Source organism: Bos taurus, chromosome Y (genome assembly GCF_002263795.3).
Source record: "Bos taurus isolate L1 Dominette 01449 registration number 42190680 breed Hereford chromosome Y, ARS-UCD2.0, whole genome shotgun sequence".
Lineage (NCBI taxonomy): Eukaryota > Metazoa > Chordata > Mammalia > Artiodactyla > Bovidae > Bos > Bos taurus.
Window position 1 is genome coordinate 14,104,765 of NC_082638.1, and position 16,991 is coordinate 14,121,755.

General features: G+C 47.6%; 1 protein-coding gene across 1 annotated transcript; it reads left to right on the forward strand.

The window, feature by feature from the left end:
• Positions 1–3,728: 3,728 nt before the first annotated feature.
• On the forward strand, positions 3,729–9,122 carry LOC132344621 (melanoma antigen preferentially expressed in tumors-like). Its single transcript, XM_059884281.1, has 4 exons — positions 3,729–4,541; positions 5,848–6,164; positions 6,448–7,053; positions 8,266–9,122. Exons 1-4 carry the CDS (start codon positions 4,506–4,508, stop codon positions 8,840–8,842), a joined length of 1,536 nt encoding a protein of 511 aa, XP_059740264.1. The 5' UTR covers positions 3,729–4,505; the 3' UTR covers positions 8,843–9,122.
• The last annotated feature ends 7,869 nt before the right edge of the window (positions 9,123–16,991 follow it).

Sequence of the window (16,991 nt, forward strand, 5' to 3'; positions counted from 1 at the left end):
GTGCTAAGGTTCATGGCGTCATAAAGAGTCAGACAGTACTGAGTGACTGAACAACAACAAACATTTACAACAGTGTAACAGGGGCCTTAGCTTTAAAAAAAATATGGAATAGCTGTGGAAAAACATCATGATTGTGCCTTAGATTATGAAGGTTGTCTTTGCAGTTTCAGCATGAGTGGTCACCCTGGTGGCCCTGCTCCAGCATACAGATGAGGTTTGCCTGTCATTATTTTTGAGGCTTGCTTGCTTTTCATTTGTTCAGACACCCTGAATGGAAGATCATGACTTTTTTTTTTTCAGTCTTACTGAGATATTAATCGAATTGACTTATAGCCCTGTGTAAGTTTAAGGGGCTCAGCATCATGAGTCCACTTACATCCATCCTGCAGTGATGAGCGCAGTAAGTCTAGTGAACATTCATCATTTCATATGGATACAAAATTAAATAGGAAAAAAGTATTTTCATTTTGATGAGAACTCTTAGGTTTTACTCTATTAACTTTTATATCTAATATAAAACAACATTAGTTATACTTGTGTGGTATGTCACCTAACAAAACAGTGTTGGTTGTACTTGTATGTCACCTCCCTCATACATTAGGTGTTGTTTCCAGGGCTCCCAAGAGGTCTGGCACCACAGTTCTTTATGTGTCCTGATGGAACAAATAGCCCCAGGTCATTCACCTTAAAACCTAAATAAATAAACAATTGGCCAAGCAGAGGTATAGAATTGGTATAGAATTTAAAGACTCAAGAGGCAGTTTTCTATAACAGGTTAACCGGGGTATCCTCTACTGCACATTAATGAAGCTCTTTTATGTATAGGTGGGAAGGTCCCCTGGAGTTGGAAATGGCAACCCATTCCAGTATTTGTGCCTAGAGAATCCCAAGGACAGAGTAGCCTAGTGGGCTACAGTCCATGGGATTGGAAAAAGTCAGACATGTCTGAGCGACTGATACTTAATACTAGAAAGAAATTAGGTGACAAGTGAAGTGCTAGAAAAGAAGTGATTTATTAGAGTAGGACACTTGGCAGGTTCACAAGCCTTGTGTTGCCCTAAGTACTCAGGTACACTTTCACAATCAGAGGAAGAGTAGAGGGGGGAAGATCTTCTTTTTCTTGAGTAGACAGCACGTTTCCATCATCAGTGCCTCCCCCAGGTAGGGCAGGCAAGTTTACTTGTTCCACTCTATATCGTCAGGCTAGGACTATCATAGTTCAGTTAAGTTCAGTTGCTCAGTTGTATCCAACTCTTTGTGACCCCATGGACTGCAGCACACTAGAATTCCCTGTCATATTACTTGGGAAAGATATTTTCAGGTCTTAGTACAATGCAGGTCTTTCATTTTGAAAAGTCACCTTTCCATAAGTGATTGTGTTTTTTATATGCACAGACCCTGTTTGGGGCAGTCATTAACTTGATGAACACTGGGCAGGTTTTAGGTCTTGTTTTCTGCTATAGTTTTAGTGTTTGGGGGCTCATTCTGAAAAAAAGGTAAATAACTCCCAAAGAGCATGTTTTGGGAGTTATTTACTCATGGAACTCACTAGGCAGGATGTAAGTCTCATGCCACCATTGTTTGATTGTTTTTGGCCATGTCTCATGCTTCTGTTGCATGGTTTTGTTGCTAAGCAAGTTAGCTTGATTTAAGAAAGCCAAGCTGGCTTTGATGCTAAGCGACTTGTTTTGCTTTATGAATAGAGAAAGCTGACGTGTTTCAGAATTTTCCCATTATTCCATGAGTGTCATTAGTCTTATTGTGGCCTACCCCTTAAGTTTTCTTCTCTATCTCCAGTTCCCTAATGGAGTATTGAGCTAATGTTTGATCGTTCTGTTCTCTTATTCTGTCCCTACCACCTGGGGACACTCCCAGCCACCACGTGCAGGCTGCAGTGCCCTCAGTGATCCTGACACCACTCCAGGAAATGAGATGCAGCTCTGCAAGCCAGGAGACCAGGCTCCTAATTCTGCTGTCATTTTCTTCCTCCCCCTTGTTCTGGCTACCCCCTGCCAAGTCTTGCAGTCCTACGTGCCTGGAGTGGACCCTCAACCTCCCACCCCCTGTCCACTGGATCCTACTGCTACTTTGCCTCTAGATGCACCACCCTCAGGAGTAACTGGCTAGAGTTAGGGTGACCTGGACATCTGGCAAGTCTTCACTGGGGAGGAAGAAGGAGGGAGCCTCTTTTGTTTAGGTCTAGATGTTATTGAATCTGTCTTACCAAGCACAGGAAGAGGCAGAGAGGGCTGATAGAGAGGGTAGACTCTTCTAGGGTAAGAAGAGATCTGACTCCAGAGTGGAGGGAGGACAGACATACTGGAACTCCAGGTGGGATTTTGTCTGCTGGAGTCTGGGTCCCCAGGGCTTCTTGTCAGTCTGGAGCCTCTAAAGGACAGCCAGGCTGTGGTCTTCCTCCAGAATCCATGGCGGGTCATCGTCCAGCATTTCTAGTGCCTGTTTGCACACAGATGCATTCCAGAGAGCCCCAGGAAGAACCTCAGGAGAAAATGCTTTGCAGTCGTAGAAGGAACTCTGCAACTAGAGAGGGAATGAGCTCTTCCCACCCCGAAATGAGCTCAGAGGCTGCACCAGCCTGTGCAACATAAAAATAGGTAGCAATGTCCCCAGGTTGACTCACTCCTGGGTCCTGGGAGTCATCCTGGGAAGACCTGACACTGGGCAGAAAGAACATGTCTTCATGCAGATGAGTCCCTAGTGCTTCTGTGTCCAGTGAGTCCCCTGCACAGACAGATTCTGTGAAGCTGGAGGTGGACAAAGGCCTGTGCCCTGCCTCACATGGAAAGACTTTTTGGCTGATACTTCCCGTTTTTAGATCATTTGAAGACAGTGGTCCATCCTGCATCTTTAGATCTCCTGGATGTTGAGTTCCCATGGAAACATCCCAAGCATAGACCTCTGCTGTTTCCTGTTTCCCCAACTCCCCGTGAAGTTGGCTAGCTCTTCCTAATGTTCAGTGGGGCAGATCCGTCCATCCATCCATGTTTGCCCAAATGGGTCTTCCAGTTCCACCTTCTTGGAACATGACAGCATCCTGCCTTGGCTGTCTCAGGCTCACCAGGCTGGAAAGGAAATGAGGGGTGAACTTTAGGTTCTCTTTAAAAGTTATTTGAGGTAGTGGGGGAAAGTGCCAGCATCATCATGGCTGCCTCTTAATCAGGGACTCAATGATTCTTTGTTGCTAAACTTGTGCTACTGCAGCTAATTGGTCAAGGTGATTGCAGGAAGTCAGAATGCCCACAAGACACATTCCAGCTTAACCCTATTTTAGGGTTTTAAGTCTACTTAAGAGACATCCGCATCTCTGGCTGCTAATGGGGATGGTAGGAATTTGATGAATGCCATCTCTATAAAGTTACCAAACTGGAGTATCCTTCAGGTAAGGCCAACCTCTCGCCCTCCAAATAGAAGAACTTTGGGGCATAACAATGCCAGGCATGGACAGGTTCCATCCATCTGTGTTCTGAGACCGCAGCAGAACCAGTGTGTCAGCTAAACCAGCAGGGTCTTCACCCAGACCCTTTGATGCAGGCTTTGCACCTCTCCAGGGAGAAAGTCCATGTGGCTACCTGTGCTTAATGCAGAGCAAAGGAAAAACTGAAATGTATTTGTGGGCTTAAAGTTGAGCTCCCATGAGAATCTGTGTAAGTGAGAGCCTTAGGGGAGGGAGTGAGGTGGGGTGGGGGGGCGGTTCGAAGGTGCTTTGCATTCCTTGTTCACTGGCACTGAAGGAAAGTCAAGTTACCCAGCTACTTTGGGAAGGAGGCTTTGAAGGTCATGGTGAGGGTACAGGTTGCTTGACAGAGCCCAGGCTGGGATGTGCAGGGGGACACCTGAGCCTCTGGTTTGCTGCCATTTGCTGACACAGATTTGTGTCCTTGGCCCACGTTATTTCCCTTCAGGAGAGCCCATGGCCCTAAGCCCTCAGTGGCTTTCAGGCAGAACAAGGTGTGTCCCAAGTTTAGCCAACCAAAACAGTTCCATCCTCTCCTAACCCACATTCCTAAATTTAATCTTCTAGCTTCAGGGAGGAAATGCCCTTTGCTCTCAGGGAGAGAGGAAGTGTTTGCCTTCCTCTTGGTTTGCCTTGGGTTTAAGGGATCTACGTGGTCCCTTTTTAGCCACTCCCTCTGCTGGTAATTTCTCAAGCCTAGCCTAAGAAAAGTCTCTGAATTCCTCCAAACAAAACACACTGTCTTGGGTACTTTCCTTGGTTTCATTACAAGTATCTGGTCCCTCTGTTCTCCTGGCCAGCTCCTAGGTGTCATTTTGCCCTGACCAGTTCCAGGGAAGCCTGGACCCTCAAAATCTGGAGGACCCACTATCCATCCATTACACCTCTGTTCCCCCATGAACGGGGACATGTTTCACTGTGTGACGTATAAGTGACAGTGTTATTCTCAGAAATCTTACTTTGTTTCTTTATTCTCTGGGGTGACACCACCATCTGCACAGAGCTGTCTGAACGTGAACATTTGGTTTTGATGTGGCCCAAATTTCACCAACGAATGTACCTTCAGGTTGGTTTTCTTCTTTTATATTTTGCTAACCTATTGTGAACAGACATAGGATCCCATAAGTTGTATATAGTGAGAAATTTAAAATCCCACTCAGACATAGGTGGATGGAGATCTAGTAGTAAGATAGCACTTTAGTTGGAAATGGAAATTTCAGCCAGAATCTGAAAAGTGGGTCCTGGAAGGAGAACTGAGCACACTGCTCCACACTGGAGCCTTGGGCTCTGACAGCCATACCTGCTGGGGTCTTCATGGGACAAGCCACGCAGGCCAGGATCCTGTAGATAATTTTCTTTTCCTTTCCATTGATGTTGGCAATTGCATGCTTTGCTTTTGCTTCTACATGCAGTTTTATCTTATCCCAGGCAGTTTGGTTTCTTCTCTGATTTTTGCCACTTGTACAGACTGCTACAATATTTCTTAACCAAAAAGAATTTGGCAGGGTAGGGCCTGGGGGGATGCACTAGGGTGGGGTGAGAGTGAGGGGATGGGGCCACACCAAACAGCATCTGGGGTCGCAGTTCCCTGGTGAGGATAGAACTCGTGCCCCTGCATTGAAACCACAGAGTCCTCTTCACTGAACGGCCAGAGAAGTTCCTGGAATTGATTTAATGAAAGACATAATTAGGAGGAATTTTTGGATGACATTTTACATTTTAGTTTGTGACCAGTGATTATAGTTCATATTATTTTATAGTTTTGTGATTTTACTAGCTTAAAGGATTTGGGGGGTTTCTTTTCATTTTAAAAGCTAAAAATTGTTTTTTAAATCCATGGGATACAAAAAAAAAAATCTGTAGAATATTTGAAAGAGTGGAGGCTTTTTTCTGAATGTGAGCACTTTGCTCCACTGAACCAAAAGGTAGCAACATTTTTAGACGAGACACACAGTGAAAGGTACACATTTTTATGAAGTGACATAACAGCACCCATTGCGTGAGTTATTGGTTGGAGTTTAGAGACAGGCCGTGTTGGGCTAAACTCCTTACTGCTGTTTTCAGCCCTTGAGAAATAATCAGAAGCTTTCTCTGAATAGAGTGGGGTCAGCTGTCAGGCTCCTAGGTATTTACCGGCCAGCAGGGCTGGGATTAAATGCAGCAGCCAGTAGATACAGGATGAGGCAAGAGGTCCCCTTGTTCCTTTGTTTTTGCCTGGAGAGATGTTTGTCCACATGCCCTTGGGGCCAAAGCTGTGACTCTGTGGCCAGAAGATGTCTCTGACCCTGCCTTGGAGGAACAGTAGGGTGTCCTGGATTCCTTAACCAGAGAAGGACCGGCCCCACCTCATTTGCTCTCTGATATCCCCCCAGGACTCGTTCCGGAGTAGATTCACGATGGGCGTCCGGGCACCACCCAGACTTCTTGAGCTGGCCAGCCAGAGCCTGCTGCAGAATGAGGCCTTGGCCATTGTGGCTCTGGAGGAGCTGCCCACTGAACTCTTCCCACCGCTGTTTATGGCAGCCTTTGCTGGGAGGCACACCCAGGCCCTGAAGGCGATGGTGCAGGCCTGGCCCTTCCCCTGCCTCCCACTGGGAGCCCTGATGAAGGACCACCAGCCTCATCTGGAGACCTTCCAGGCTGTACTCGACGGCTTGGACATCCTGCTTGGTCAGGAGGTCCGCCCCAGGTAAGGTCTCCCTGGCAGACTGATAAGGCCTGCGGGCGTGAGCACAATGCAGCCAGGGCAAGAGGTTGAGGGTCACCTGGGAACAGGTGATCGGGTGTACAGGACTGGTTGACGAAGAGAAGGCAGAAAAGGCACGTGGGCCACCCCCCAATGTCCCTTTAAGTGGGGATCAAGGGGGGCCCGGAAGCTGGAGGTGCTGTGGTGTGAGGAGTGCAGAGCACTCGCAGGGTCTTGGTGCCCATCGGCCTCTGCACAGCTCAGCATGTCCTCCATGGCCCCACAGGCGGTGGAAGCTACAGGTGCTGGACTTGCGCCAGAACACCCACCAGGACTTCTGGACCCTGTGGTCTGGCATCAAGGCCAGTGTTTGCTCGCTGCTGGAGCCCGAGCCAGCCCAGCCCATGCAGAAGAGGTGCAAGGTGGAGGCGCAGGTGGTACTGAAGCCGGCGCAGGCCCCTGTGGAGGTGCTGGTCGATCTGTGCCTCAAGGAGGACACGCTGGATGAGACCATCAGCTACCTGCTAAAGAAGGCCAAGCAAAGGAGGAGCCTGCTGCACCTCCGCTGCCAGAAGCTGAGAATCTTCACCATGCCCATGCAGAGCATCAGGAGGATCCTGAAGGTGGTGCAGCTGGACTCCATCCAGGACCTGGAGGTGAACTGCATCTGGAAGCTGGCCACACTGGGCAGGTTTGTGCCACACCTGGGACGGATGGGCAACCTGCGCCGGCTGCTGCTGTCGCGCATCCACATATTGCCACGCACCACCCCCGACCAGGAGGAGCACTTCGTCGACCAGCTCACCATCCAGTTCCTGAACCTGCCCCACCTGCAGAAGCTCTACCTGGACTCCATCTCCTTCCTTGAGGGCCGCCTGCACCAGGTGCTCAGGTGAGGCATGGCGCCAGCTCCGCAGACCAGAGTGGGCCTCTTTCATTTCATTACCCTCGGGGCATCTGCTCTATGCCCGCTGGGGACATTGCCAGGGTGCACGGGCCCCTTGGAAGTCCTTAAAATGCCACCACTGTGTCTCCAGCCATCTTGTCAAGTCACCTCCCTGGTTAGGGTCAGAGGCATGGCCTAGGTTAGATGCTGTCAAAGGGGATTTCTTGCTGGGAGTCCGCATAGTGTGGGTCAGGGTTGATGTCCTTGGGAATTCTTTCCAAGAGAGTGATGTCTTAGCTGAGATGATGAAAGATAACTAAGCGAGAAGGACCTTGGTCCATCACACATGAGGTTTGAAGTCTGAATCTCTGTCTCTCACTCCCACCTGACGCTTCTGTCCTGAGTTGTTTTAGGCTCCAGGTGAGCTGTGGCAAGTGGGTGATTCTGGAGATGACGAGGGATACAGATGGGGAAATTGTGGCTCCTAAGCAGTCCAGAGAAGAGAAAAAGTCAAATGAGAATCATTGTTGAAGTGGCTCCAATCTCTTTAAGTCCAAATTACAATTAATGTTTTCCTCTAAGACTTCTGAATACATAGGAAATCCTCAGTAACAGGTTATTGTTCTTCCTTGAATACAGTGATAAAACCTGAGAGGATGCAGCCTAGTCTGTCTGTATGAATGAGTTCCATTGATTCCTTTTTTGGCAGCTGCAAACTCCAAGCATTAGGAATAAATATATTCACTAAGAAACCAGAAGAAAGAAAGGAAAAAATAAAAAAAGAATTGTAGGTAGTGATGGACGGTTTGTGGCCCCCGAATATCTGGGGGATATTCCCCCACGGATCATCTGTAGCTGCTGGGAGCCAGCAGCCTATGTCCAGTGCATCCAGCCTGCTGTTTAATTCAACTAGTATTGTCCTGTAAAAACATATTAATTCCTGTGAACCAAATACTAGTAAGCTGAAATAGACAAATGACATTTGTTTACTGTTTGTTTCCCACATTGAAAATAGTACATCATTTTGTGTAGGGGGAGGTCGTCTCTCATGTGAGCATGACCTTCCCCTCAGAAGACCCCCTGCCTTCCTGTTAAGAAGGTGAGAGGCCAGCTCCAACTCAGTGAGATGCCCTGCGATCCGGTGAACAGGTCTCTCCTTCCCACATCCCTCCGCCCGCCACCTCTGCCCCTGGGACTGACTGCCCTGTCTTTCCCCAGGTGCCTGAAGACCCCTCTGGAGACCCTGTGGATCACCAACTGCCTGATTTCGGAGTCAGATCTGGCGTACCTGTCACAGTGCCCGAGCGTCAGCCAGCTGAAGGACCTGGGCCTCAGCGGGGTCAACCTGACCAGCCTCAGCTTGGAGCCCCTGAAGGTCCTGATTGAGTGGACTTCAGCCACCCTGCAGGACCTGGACCTGGATGAGTGTGGCATCATGGACTCCCAGTTCAGTGCCCTCCTGCCAGCCCTGAGTTGCTGCTCCCAGCTCACCACCTTCAGCTTCTGCGGCAACCCCATCTCCATGGCAGTGCTGGAGAGCCTGCTGCACCACACCATGGGGCTGAGCAAGCTGAGCCACGTGCTGTACCCCTCACCCCTGGAGAGCTATGAGGATGTGCGTGGCACCCTGCACCTGGGCCTCCTGGCTCAGCTGCACGCCCGGCTCAAGCGGCTGCTGTGTGAGTCTGGGCGGTCCAGCATGGTCTGGGTCAGTGCCAGCCCCTGTCCACACTGCGGTGAGCAGATCTTCTATGACACCGAGCCCATCCTGTGTCCCTGCTACATGCCCGCCTAGCCCAGCTCATGAGTTGCAGGCTTTGTCCCCAGCACTGGGACACTGCCACCCAGACCTCAGTACATCTAGAAGGAACACAAACCACAGTTTCAGACAATAGTTAAGTGCATGCTGGAAAAGGAAAGGTGATTTAGAGTGTGCAGGAGGGGAGGGCTTGGTGGCATTTTTGGAGAGATGTGTTCCTACAAAGTTAGAAATATGAATCTGAATTTTGGAGAGGGAATTTTGGGCTTGGGAGGTTAATGGGGTTGTTACCTCTCCATTGAATTGTTAAAAAGAAATAAAGGGAACTTCAGTGTCAATCATTGGGTGTCCTCTGTGATCTCTGACCATGATTTTCCCCTTTAAATTCATGACTCTCCTGTTAGTGTTTAAATAAAAGGGCCTGAACGTGAGCGGGACCTAGATGCTCTCTGGTAGGCAAGGATCAGCTACAGGAGTTCAGGGCACCATTTACCCACTCCCTGTGGTTCTCATTTCCAAGGCATTCATCTCCTCACTTATCTCTGAGGCTGTTCAACCTGTCCTCTTATACAAGGTGCGTTCTCAGGGCCTGGAACAAATTAAGGATCCAGGAGTGAGCATGGCTCTAGGGAACCTTCTTCCAAGGGGCCCTCACTGCTAACCCCACCAAGGCCCTGGACTGGAGCATTTTCCCCAGTGGATCCAGCAGATGCAAAGCCTCCATCTCAGACCCTGCTGCTGCTGCTGCTGCTAAGTCGCTTCAGTCGTGTCTGACTCTGTGCAATCCCATAGATGGCAGCCCACCAGGCTCCCCCATCCCTGGAATTCTCCAGGCAAGAACACTGGAGTGGGTTGCCATTTCCTTCTCCAATGCATGAAAGTGAAAAGTAAAAGTGAAGTCGTTCAGTCGTGTCCGACTCTTCGAGACCCCATGGACTGCAGCCTACCAGGCTCCTCCATCCATGGGATTTTCCAGGTAAGAATACTGGAGTGGAGTGCCATCGCCTTCTCCATCTTAGACCCTGGGCAGTGCCAAGTTGGGTACACTGTGCCTGGAGTCCTGGGGGATATTTGCCTGCAGACTGTCTGGATCCTCTGGGACTCTCCAGCCTGTACCCACTTTCCCACTGCTCAGCCGTATCTGACTCTTTGGGACCCCATGGACTGTAGCCTGCCAGGCTTCTATGCCCATGGAATTCTACAGGTGAAAACACTGCAGTGGGTAGCCATTCTCTTTTTCAGAGATCTTCCCAACCCAGAGATTGACCAATGCAGGGGTCTCCTGCATTGCAGGCAGATTCTTTACCATCTGAGCTGCCAGGGAAGCCTCCAGTTTCTAAGAGACAACCCAATATCCCTGAATCCATTGTCTAAATGTGTTTTTATGCCACTAATATCCCCACAGGTTTTATTTTGTTTTTACATTAATCAAAGTTTTCACACACATTTATTTATTCAAAGGCTGAGAGAAATTCATTCCCAATTGTCCAAAAAAGTCACTTCCGAGTTGAGTATTTCAGTGTTGAGTGTAACTTGGCATTTTTCTCCTTGGTGTTATTCATATGTAACCTTTAAAAAAAAAAACAAAACTTTAACCCTTGAGTTTTTACCTTTAAGCCACATGGTAAAGATTAAAATTTCCTCCAAATCCTGGTTCTCTGCCAACCTGACAGTACTAAGATTTTAACTAATTCTCTTTGCCCATCACAGCTCTTTGCTGAGACAAAATCATCTAAAATTCAGAGAAGATTTAGCAACTAAACAAAATAAGAGCACCCCTTCAGAGTGGAGGGCTCCAACTATACCCCTTTTTGTGACTGAAGGAGCTGGGACTGGCATGGACCACCAAAATTTTGATCTAGGAATATCAGGGAAATTAGGATCGCCTTGATTTGAGCTTTCCTGGTGGCTCAGATGGTAAAGAATTTACCTGCAATGCAGGAGACTCAGGCTTAGTCCCTGAACGGGAAGATCCCCTGGAGAAAGGAGTGGCTACCCATCCCAGTATTCTTTCCTGGAGAATTCCACAGAGGAGCCTGTCAGGCTACAGTACGTGGAGTCACAAAGATCAGACAGGACTCACTAACACTTTCACTTCACCTTTAATACTTTAGGTAAGCAAGTAGTGCAAGTCGTCATTGATTGAGTTTTTCAATATGTCACGGTCCCTTAAGTTTCAGTCCCTCTGTGTCCCACCCTTGTATTTAAGCTGAGAAACCATCCTTTTATGATTTCTTACTCAGGGATTTAGAACTGAGAGCAGAAGCAGCAAGAAGCCAGATGCTGTGCACTGATTAGATGAGGATGAAGGAGGAGAATGAAAGAGCTGGCTTAAAACCAAGTATTAATAAAGCTAAGATAGTGGAATCTGGCCCCGTTACTCCATGAAAAATAGAAGGGGAAAAGGTGGAAGTACTGACAGATTTCCTCTTCTTGGGCTGTACAATTACTGCAATGGTGATTGCAACCATAAAATCAAAAGACAGTTGCTTCTTGGCAGTAAAGCTATGACAAACCTAGACAGTGTGTTGAAAAGCAGAGATGTTACACTGCAGACAAAGGTCTGTATAGTCAAGGCTATGGTCTTCCTAGTGGGCATGTATGGTTGTGAGAACTGGACCACAAAGAAGGCAAAGCACCAAAGAATTGTTGCCTTCAAGTTGTGGTGCTGAAAGTCCCTTGGATAGCAAGGAGATCAAAGCAGTCAATTTTAAGGGAAATTAACCCTGAATACCTGTTAGAAGGACTGATGCTGAAGCTGAAAGTCCACTATATTGGTCATCTGATGTGAACAGCTGACTCACTGGAAAAGTCTCTGATGCTGCACATGATTGAGGGCAGAAGGAGAAGAGGGGGACAGAGAATGTGATGGCTGGATGGCATTACCAATGCAATGGACATGAACTTGGGGGAAACTTCAGGAGATGGTGAGGGACAGTGAGGTCTGGTGTGCCGCAGTCCATGGGTTTGCAGATACAACTGGGCAAGTGAACAACAATCTCTTTAGATAAATCTGTCCCAGGGAGAGTAGAAGAGGAAAAGTGTTGTGAGAACAATTGAAATGCCCAGCTCTCCCATACTAATGGAGGAAATGGGTAGAGGATGACCACCAAGAATAGTGCCCTCTTGAAAAGTGTGCTTTCTGGCTACCTTGTAGAGTCCACTTCTCACACATCCCTGATCTGTAGGTCAGCAGGCACCTGCCTGTATCCTGAGGCCCTGATCTCCTCCTGGGTACCAGGTTCTCAGTTGGTGTGAGATGCCCAGCCCTTTGGTGGACACTCAGGCTGACCACATGACACTCCATGGCCACAAGCCCCAGGGAGCTTCCTCCTTGACCACAGCAATGGACGTGGACTGGACTTGGCCTTGGAGTTGTCCATGGAAGGAAAGGTGGGAACAGGTCATGTCTGTCTTTCTGTTTTTGTTTCTTAGGTGGCTTGCCAATGCAGCTTGCAGGATCTTAGTTCCCCAACTGAGGATAGAATCCACACCCTCAGAAGTGAAAGTGCAGAGCCCTAACCACTCCAGGACTACCAGAGAGTTCCCAGTAGGTCATTTATTCAGCCTGGCAGACAGCCCAGAAGTCTGACATTGGCTACTGAGAGGCAGCCTTCTATGGGTCAGGCTTTGATGAAGTCACCAAATATTCCTCTCTCGCTGACCTCTGGGAGCCCTGTGACCATGGCCCGTATCATAGAAACTTCGGAGGTAGAGAGAACTGAAGGACAACACACGCCCTCCCCACTCATATTCCTTTCCTGGCTACAAACCCAAATGCCTTCCAGTAAATTCATCTGCTTTCAATCCATCTACAGAAAGCATGCTGTCCTTCCTGGAAACCTTCCCTACAGAAGATGTTGAACTCATGTCCTCTGCTTCTTCCTAACATGTGAAAGCTTTTCTGTACATCTGGTGATAAGCTTCAGTGTGTTCTTCTGGATAGTTGTGGGGCTTTTCTCTTTCCTTTTTTTTTTTTTTTTTTTTTGGTTAAAAGACATGCTCCCCTTCACATCCAGGATGGTTTGAGCACAGTCCTCACTCTGTTCTCAAGGTTCTGTCCCTCAAAGTCTAGGAGAAAATTAAAAATAGTTGGGGCCAGAAAGAGAGTTGGAAGGGGACCTTTAGCAGCAGTGGTCTGCAAAAAGTGGTCCACAGAGCAAGCTGCGTCCTGAAAAATCTGGGTGGGTGGGCATTTGTTGATGGGTGGGAGTCACCCGGGAGCTAAGTCATCACATGCATACGCCCTACCTGTCCTGGAGGTGAGCCCTCTCTAGGGACTCTTGATCCAAAGAACCTGTTAATGTACTAAGGTGGCACCTGAATTACCACAGACATAAATACAGCAAATTGTTCTCTCCCAGTTCTGGAGGCCTGAAGCCCAGAATCAAGGTGTTGACAGTGTGGTATCTCTTTCCTTGATGTGCAGACAGCTGCATTCTTCTGTCCTCCTGTTCCATTATGTCCATGCATCCTTGATGTCTTGTGTGTCCTAATTTCTTTCTTTTTTTTTTTCTCGCCGTGCTTCTTCATTTCTGGGTATTAGTTTCCAGACCAGGGATTAAACTTGTGCCCTTGGCAGTGAAAGCTCTAAGCCCTAACCACTGGCCTGCCATGGAATTCCCCTCTCTCTTTTTGTATGGAAAACCATTAAACTGGACTAGTGCCCACCCTAGTGACTTTGTTTAAACTTAGTCACCTCGTTAAAGGTATTATCTCCAAATACGGTTACACTCCAAAAAGTTGTGGGTTAGGAATTCTACAGATAATTTTTTTATAATGAATGAATTTATTTGACTGCACCAGGTCTTAGTTGTGGCATGTTGGGTCTTCCATCTTCCTGGCAGCACGTGCGATCTAGTTCCCTGACCAGGGACTGAAGCCCAGCCCCCTGCACTGGGAGTCCAGAGTCTTAGCCACTGGAGCATTGTGAAAGTCCCCTCAACATATGGATTTTGCAGGACACAATGAAGCCCCAAACAGGGTTGATGGTAGGCTGATTTGCCTGGCTACACATTTGCACCTTACCTGCTCCTTAAAAATATCTGATACCTTTAATAACATTGACTCCCTGGCCCCATTCCTGGAGATACTGATTCTGTGGGTATGGAGTAAGATCAACAGAATCAACCATAACATCAGTACTTTTGAAAAGCTCTCTAGTACTCACTGTTTAATAATGACAGCTTAAGCAGCCTGGGCAACACCTGGAGCTTGTGAGAAAATCAGACTCTCAGGCCCTACCCACAACTGTTGGACAAGACTGTGTTTTTGCAAAAGACACATAGGCAATTCCTTAGATTCACTGAGGGTTAAGAAGCACAGCCCAGGAGATATGAAAGTGTGGCCCAAACTGAGAAGTTTGGATCCAGATCTCCAGGCTTTGCTTATACCCTAACTTCCTTCAATATGAAGGACATCCAGAAGCCTCAAGAGTGGGTATGGGTGTCCTAGAATCTATGAATGATGGTACGGAGGATGATCTCCAAGCTCAAGCAACATCTGATTGGTGTATTGAATTACCAATAACCTGCTTTTTGCAAGGCAGGTACTCAGTGTGTGGCATGAAGAAAAATGAACTCCTGACCCTCAACCCTCAGGGTCTCCTGAAGGAGTAGATTATTGAGTGCTTTAAACAAGTTTTTATTGTTGTTTAGGCTCCCCTTGTGGCTCAGCTGGTAAAGAATCTGCCTGCACTGTTGGAAACCTGGGTTTGATCCCTGGTTGGGAAGATCCCTTGGAGAAGGAAAGACTACCCCCTCCAGTATTCTAGCCTGGACGATTCCATGGACTGGATAGTCCATGGGGTTGCGAAGGGTCGGACACAACTGAGCGACTTTCACTTACTTTCAACTTTGTGGTTTAGTTGCTAAATTGTGTTGGACTATTTTGTAACCCCATAGACTGTAGCCTGCCAGGCTCCTCTATCCATGGGGTTTCCCAGGCAAGAATACTGGAGTGGGTTGCCGTTTCTTCCTCCAGGGGATCTTTCCAACCCAGAGATTGAACCCAGGTCTCCTGCATTACTAGGTGGATTCTTTACCTCTGAGCCACCAGAGATCATCTTTCCCAAAGTATTGGAGGATTTTACACCCTGGGATTCACTTTACTTCACAATCAAGTGAGGCAAACATTCAACTTTCAGATTCCCAGGCCCCCTCTTCTGGCAGTTTGAGTTTCTTAGGTGTGTTATGCAGCCCTGGAATCTCTATGTTTAACAATGTCCCAGGTGATTCTGAGATTTGACCAATTTTTAGAAGCATATGAAAGTGAAAGTGTTAGTTGTTCCGTTGTGTTCCACTCTTTGCAAACCCATGGATAGTAGCTCCCCAGGCTCCTCTGTCCATGGAATTCTCCAGGCAAGAATACTAGAGTGGACAGCCATTTGCTTCTCCAGGAAGTCTTCCTGACCCAGGGATCAAAGCCCGGTCTCCTGTACTGCAGGCAGATATTTTTACTGTCTGAACCATCAGGGAAGCATAGAGGCATAAATAAGTGATCAAAATTTTTCTTCCTTTGCCTTAGGTTTTTGCAACCATTTTAAAATTGACATCCAAAATGTTTTTGTTGTAAATATAATCACCGATAAAGATGTAGTATTTGGCATACAATAAAAATAAACCATTTAAGTAAATAAAACTAGGAATTCCCTGGTAAACTAGTGGTTAGTGCTCAATTCTTTCACTCTGGTGACCTGGGTTCAGTCTCTGGACAGGAAACTAAGATCCTGCAGGAAGTCTCTTGGTGTGTCCATAAATAAATAAAACTGTTAATATAATGCTTTCAAATATATCCAGAAGGATGTAAATAGCATAGAATTTTTAAAAATATTTATTTTTATTTTCTTATTTGGCTGTCTTGGGTCGTAGTTGTGGCTTGCAGGATCCCTCGTTGGTTCTACTGTTCTCTGGCATGTGGGATTTTAGTTCCCTACCCATGGATCAAACCCACATTCCCTGCATTGGAAGGCAGATTCTCAACCACTGGACCACCAGGGAAGTCCCTAGCCTTGGGTTTTGATACTCACCAACACTGGAGAAGGACATGGCAATCCACTGCAGTATTTGTGTGGAGAATTCCATGGATAGAGGAGCCTGGCTGCCCACAGTCCATGGGGTCGCCAAGAGTCAGACATGACTGAGCAACTAGGCACAGCACTCGTCATTAACAGTCTTAAAAGAGCATAAAAGGAGCTCTTTCTAATGGTCAGGTTTTTTTTTTTTCTTTTCCTGCTTCACTGAGATGTAATGGACATACAGTGTGTAAATTTCAGGTGACACATGTGGGTTTGATAAGAAAGGTATTCTTGATGTTATATTTGGTTACAGTACTTGAGATCACATTCATTAGTGAACTTCATTTTTGTTCTAATTCAGTGACTCTGTTACCTTACAAGAAATGGCAATACATGTATTTCTTCTCTGAAACCCTCCGTCCCTGCTAAGAATCTGTGTGCAGAGGGCTGTAAAGCAGTGAGAGGGAAAGCTTGAGATAGAATCTAGGTGGCGCAAAGGGGAAAGAGAGAGAAAAGGGGAAGTGAGGGAGGAAGGGAGAAGGAGGGGGACCAGGGTGTAACCTGACACCCCTTACGTGGTTTAAGAAAGCATGAGCCCCTACCTGGTAAAAGCTCCTAGGGTTCAGCATGAAATCCACAGTGAGGACCCCAGGAATCCAGTGGGTGCTGAGTCGTCGAGTGCAGATCACTGGGAGTAAGCTTGCTTCCTGCCCCTCTCACCCTGCTGTCCACCCCCTGCAACCCACCCCCTTGGCCCTGGAAGAGAACAGGGGATTGCTATTTGCTGCTGGTGAATTTTCTGGCATTGGAAGAGGATCCCTGCCTTTTTAGGCTCCTGACATCAGCTCTGTTGAAATAGCTGTGTGGACCACCTTCCCCTGCCCTTAAGCTATTGAACCCCAAATAACTAAAGATGCAGATGAATTGGCAATAAGGTGGTGTGCCTCTGGATGCCAGAGAGGGAAGTGGGGACTCTCACTGCCCTGAGACCTGGAAAACAGCCTGCTTTGGGGCAGGGCCTGAGACACGCGCTCAGGATTATGTTCCCGGGACTCGACTATGCAAAGTCCCAGGAACGCCCGCGTGACTGCAGGGACCCAGAGGTGGGGTCGGGAGACTGAGCTAGGGGCCCGCACAAGGGCAGGACCTCAACTGGTTACATTCAGTGAC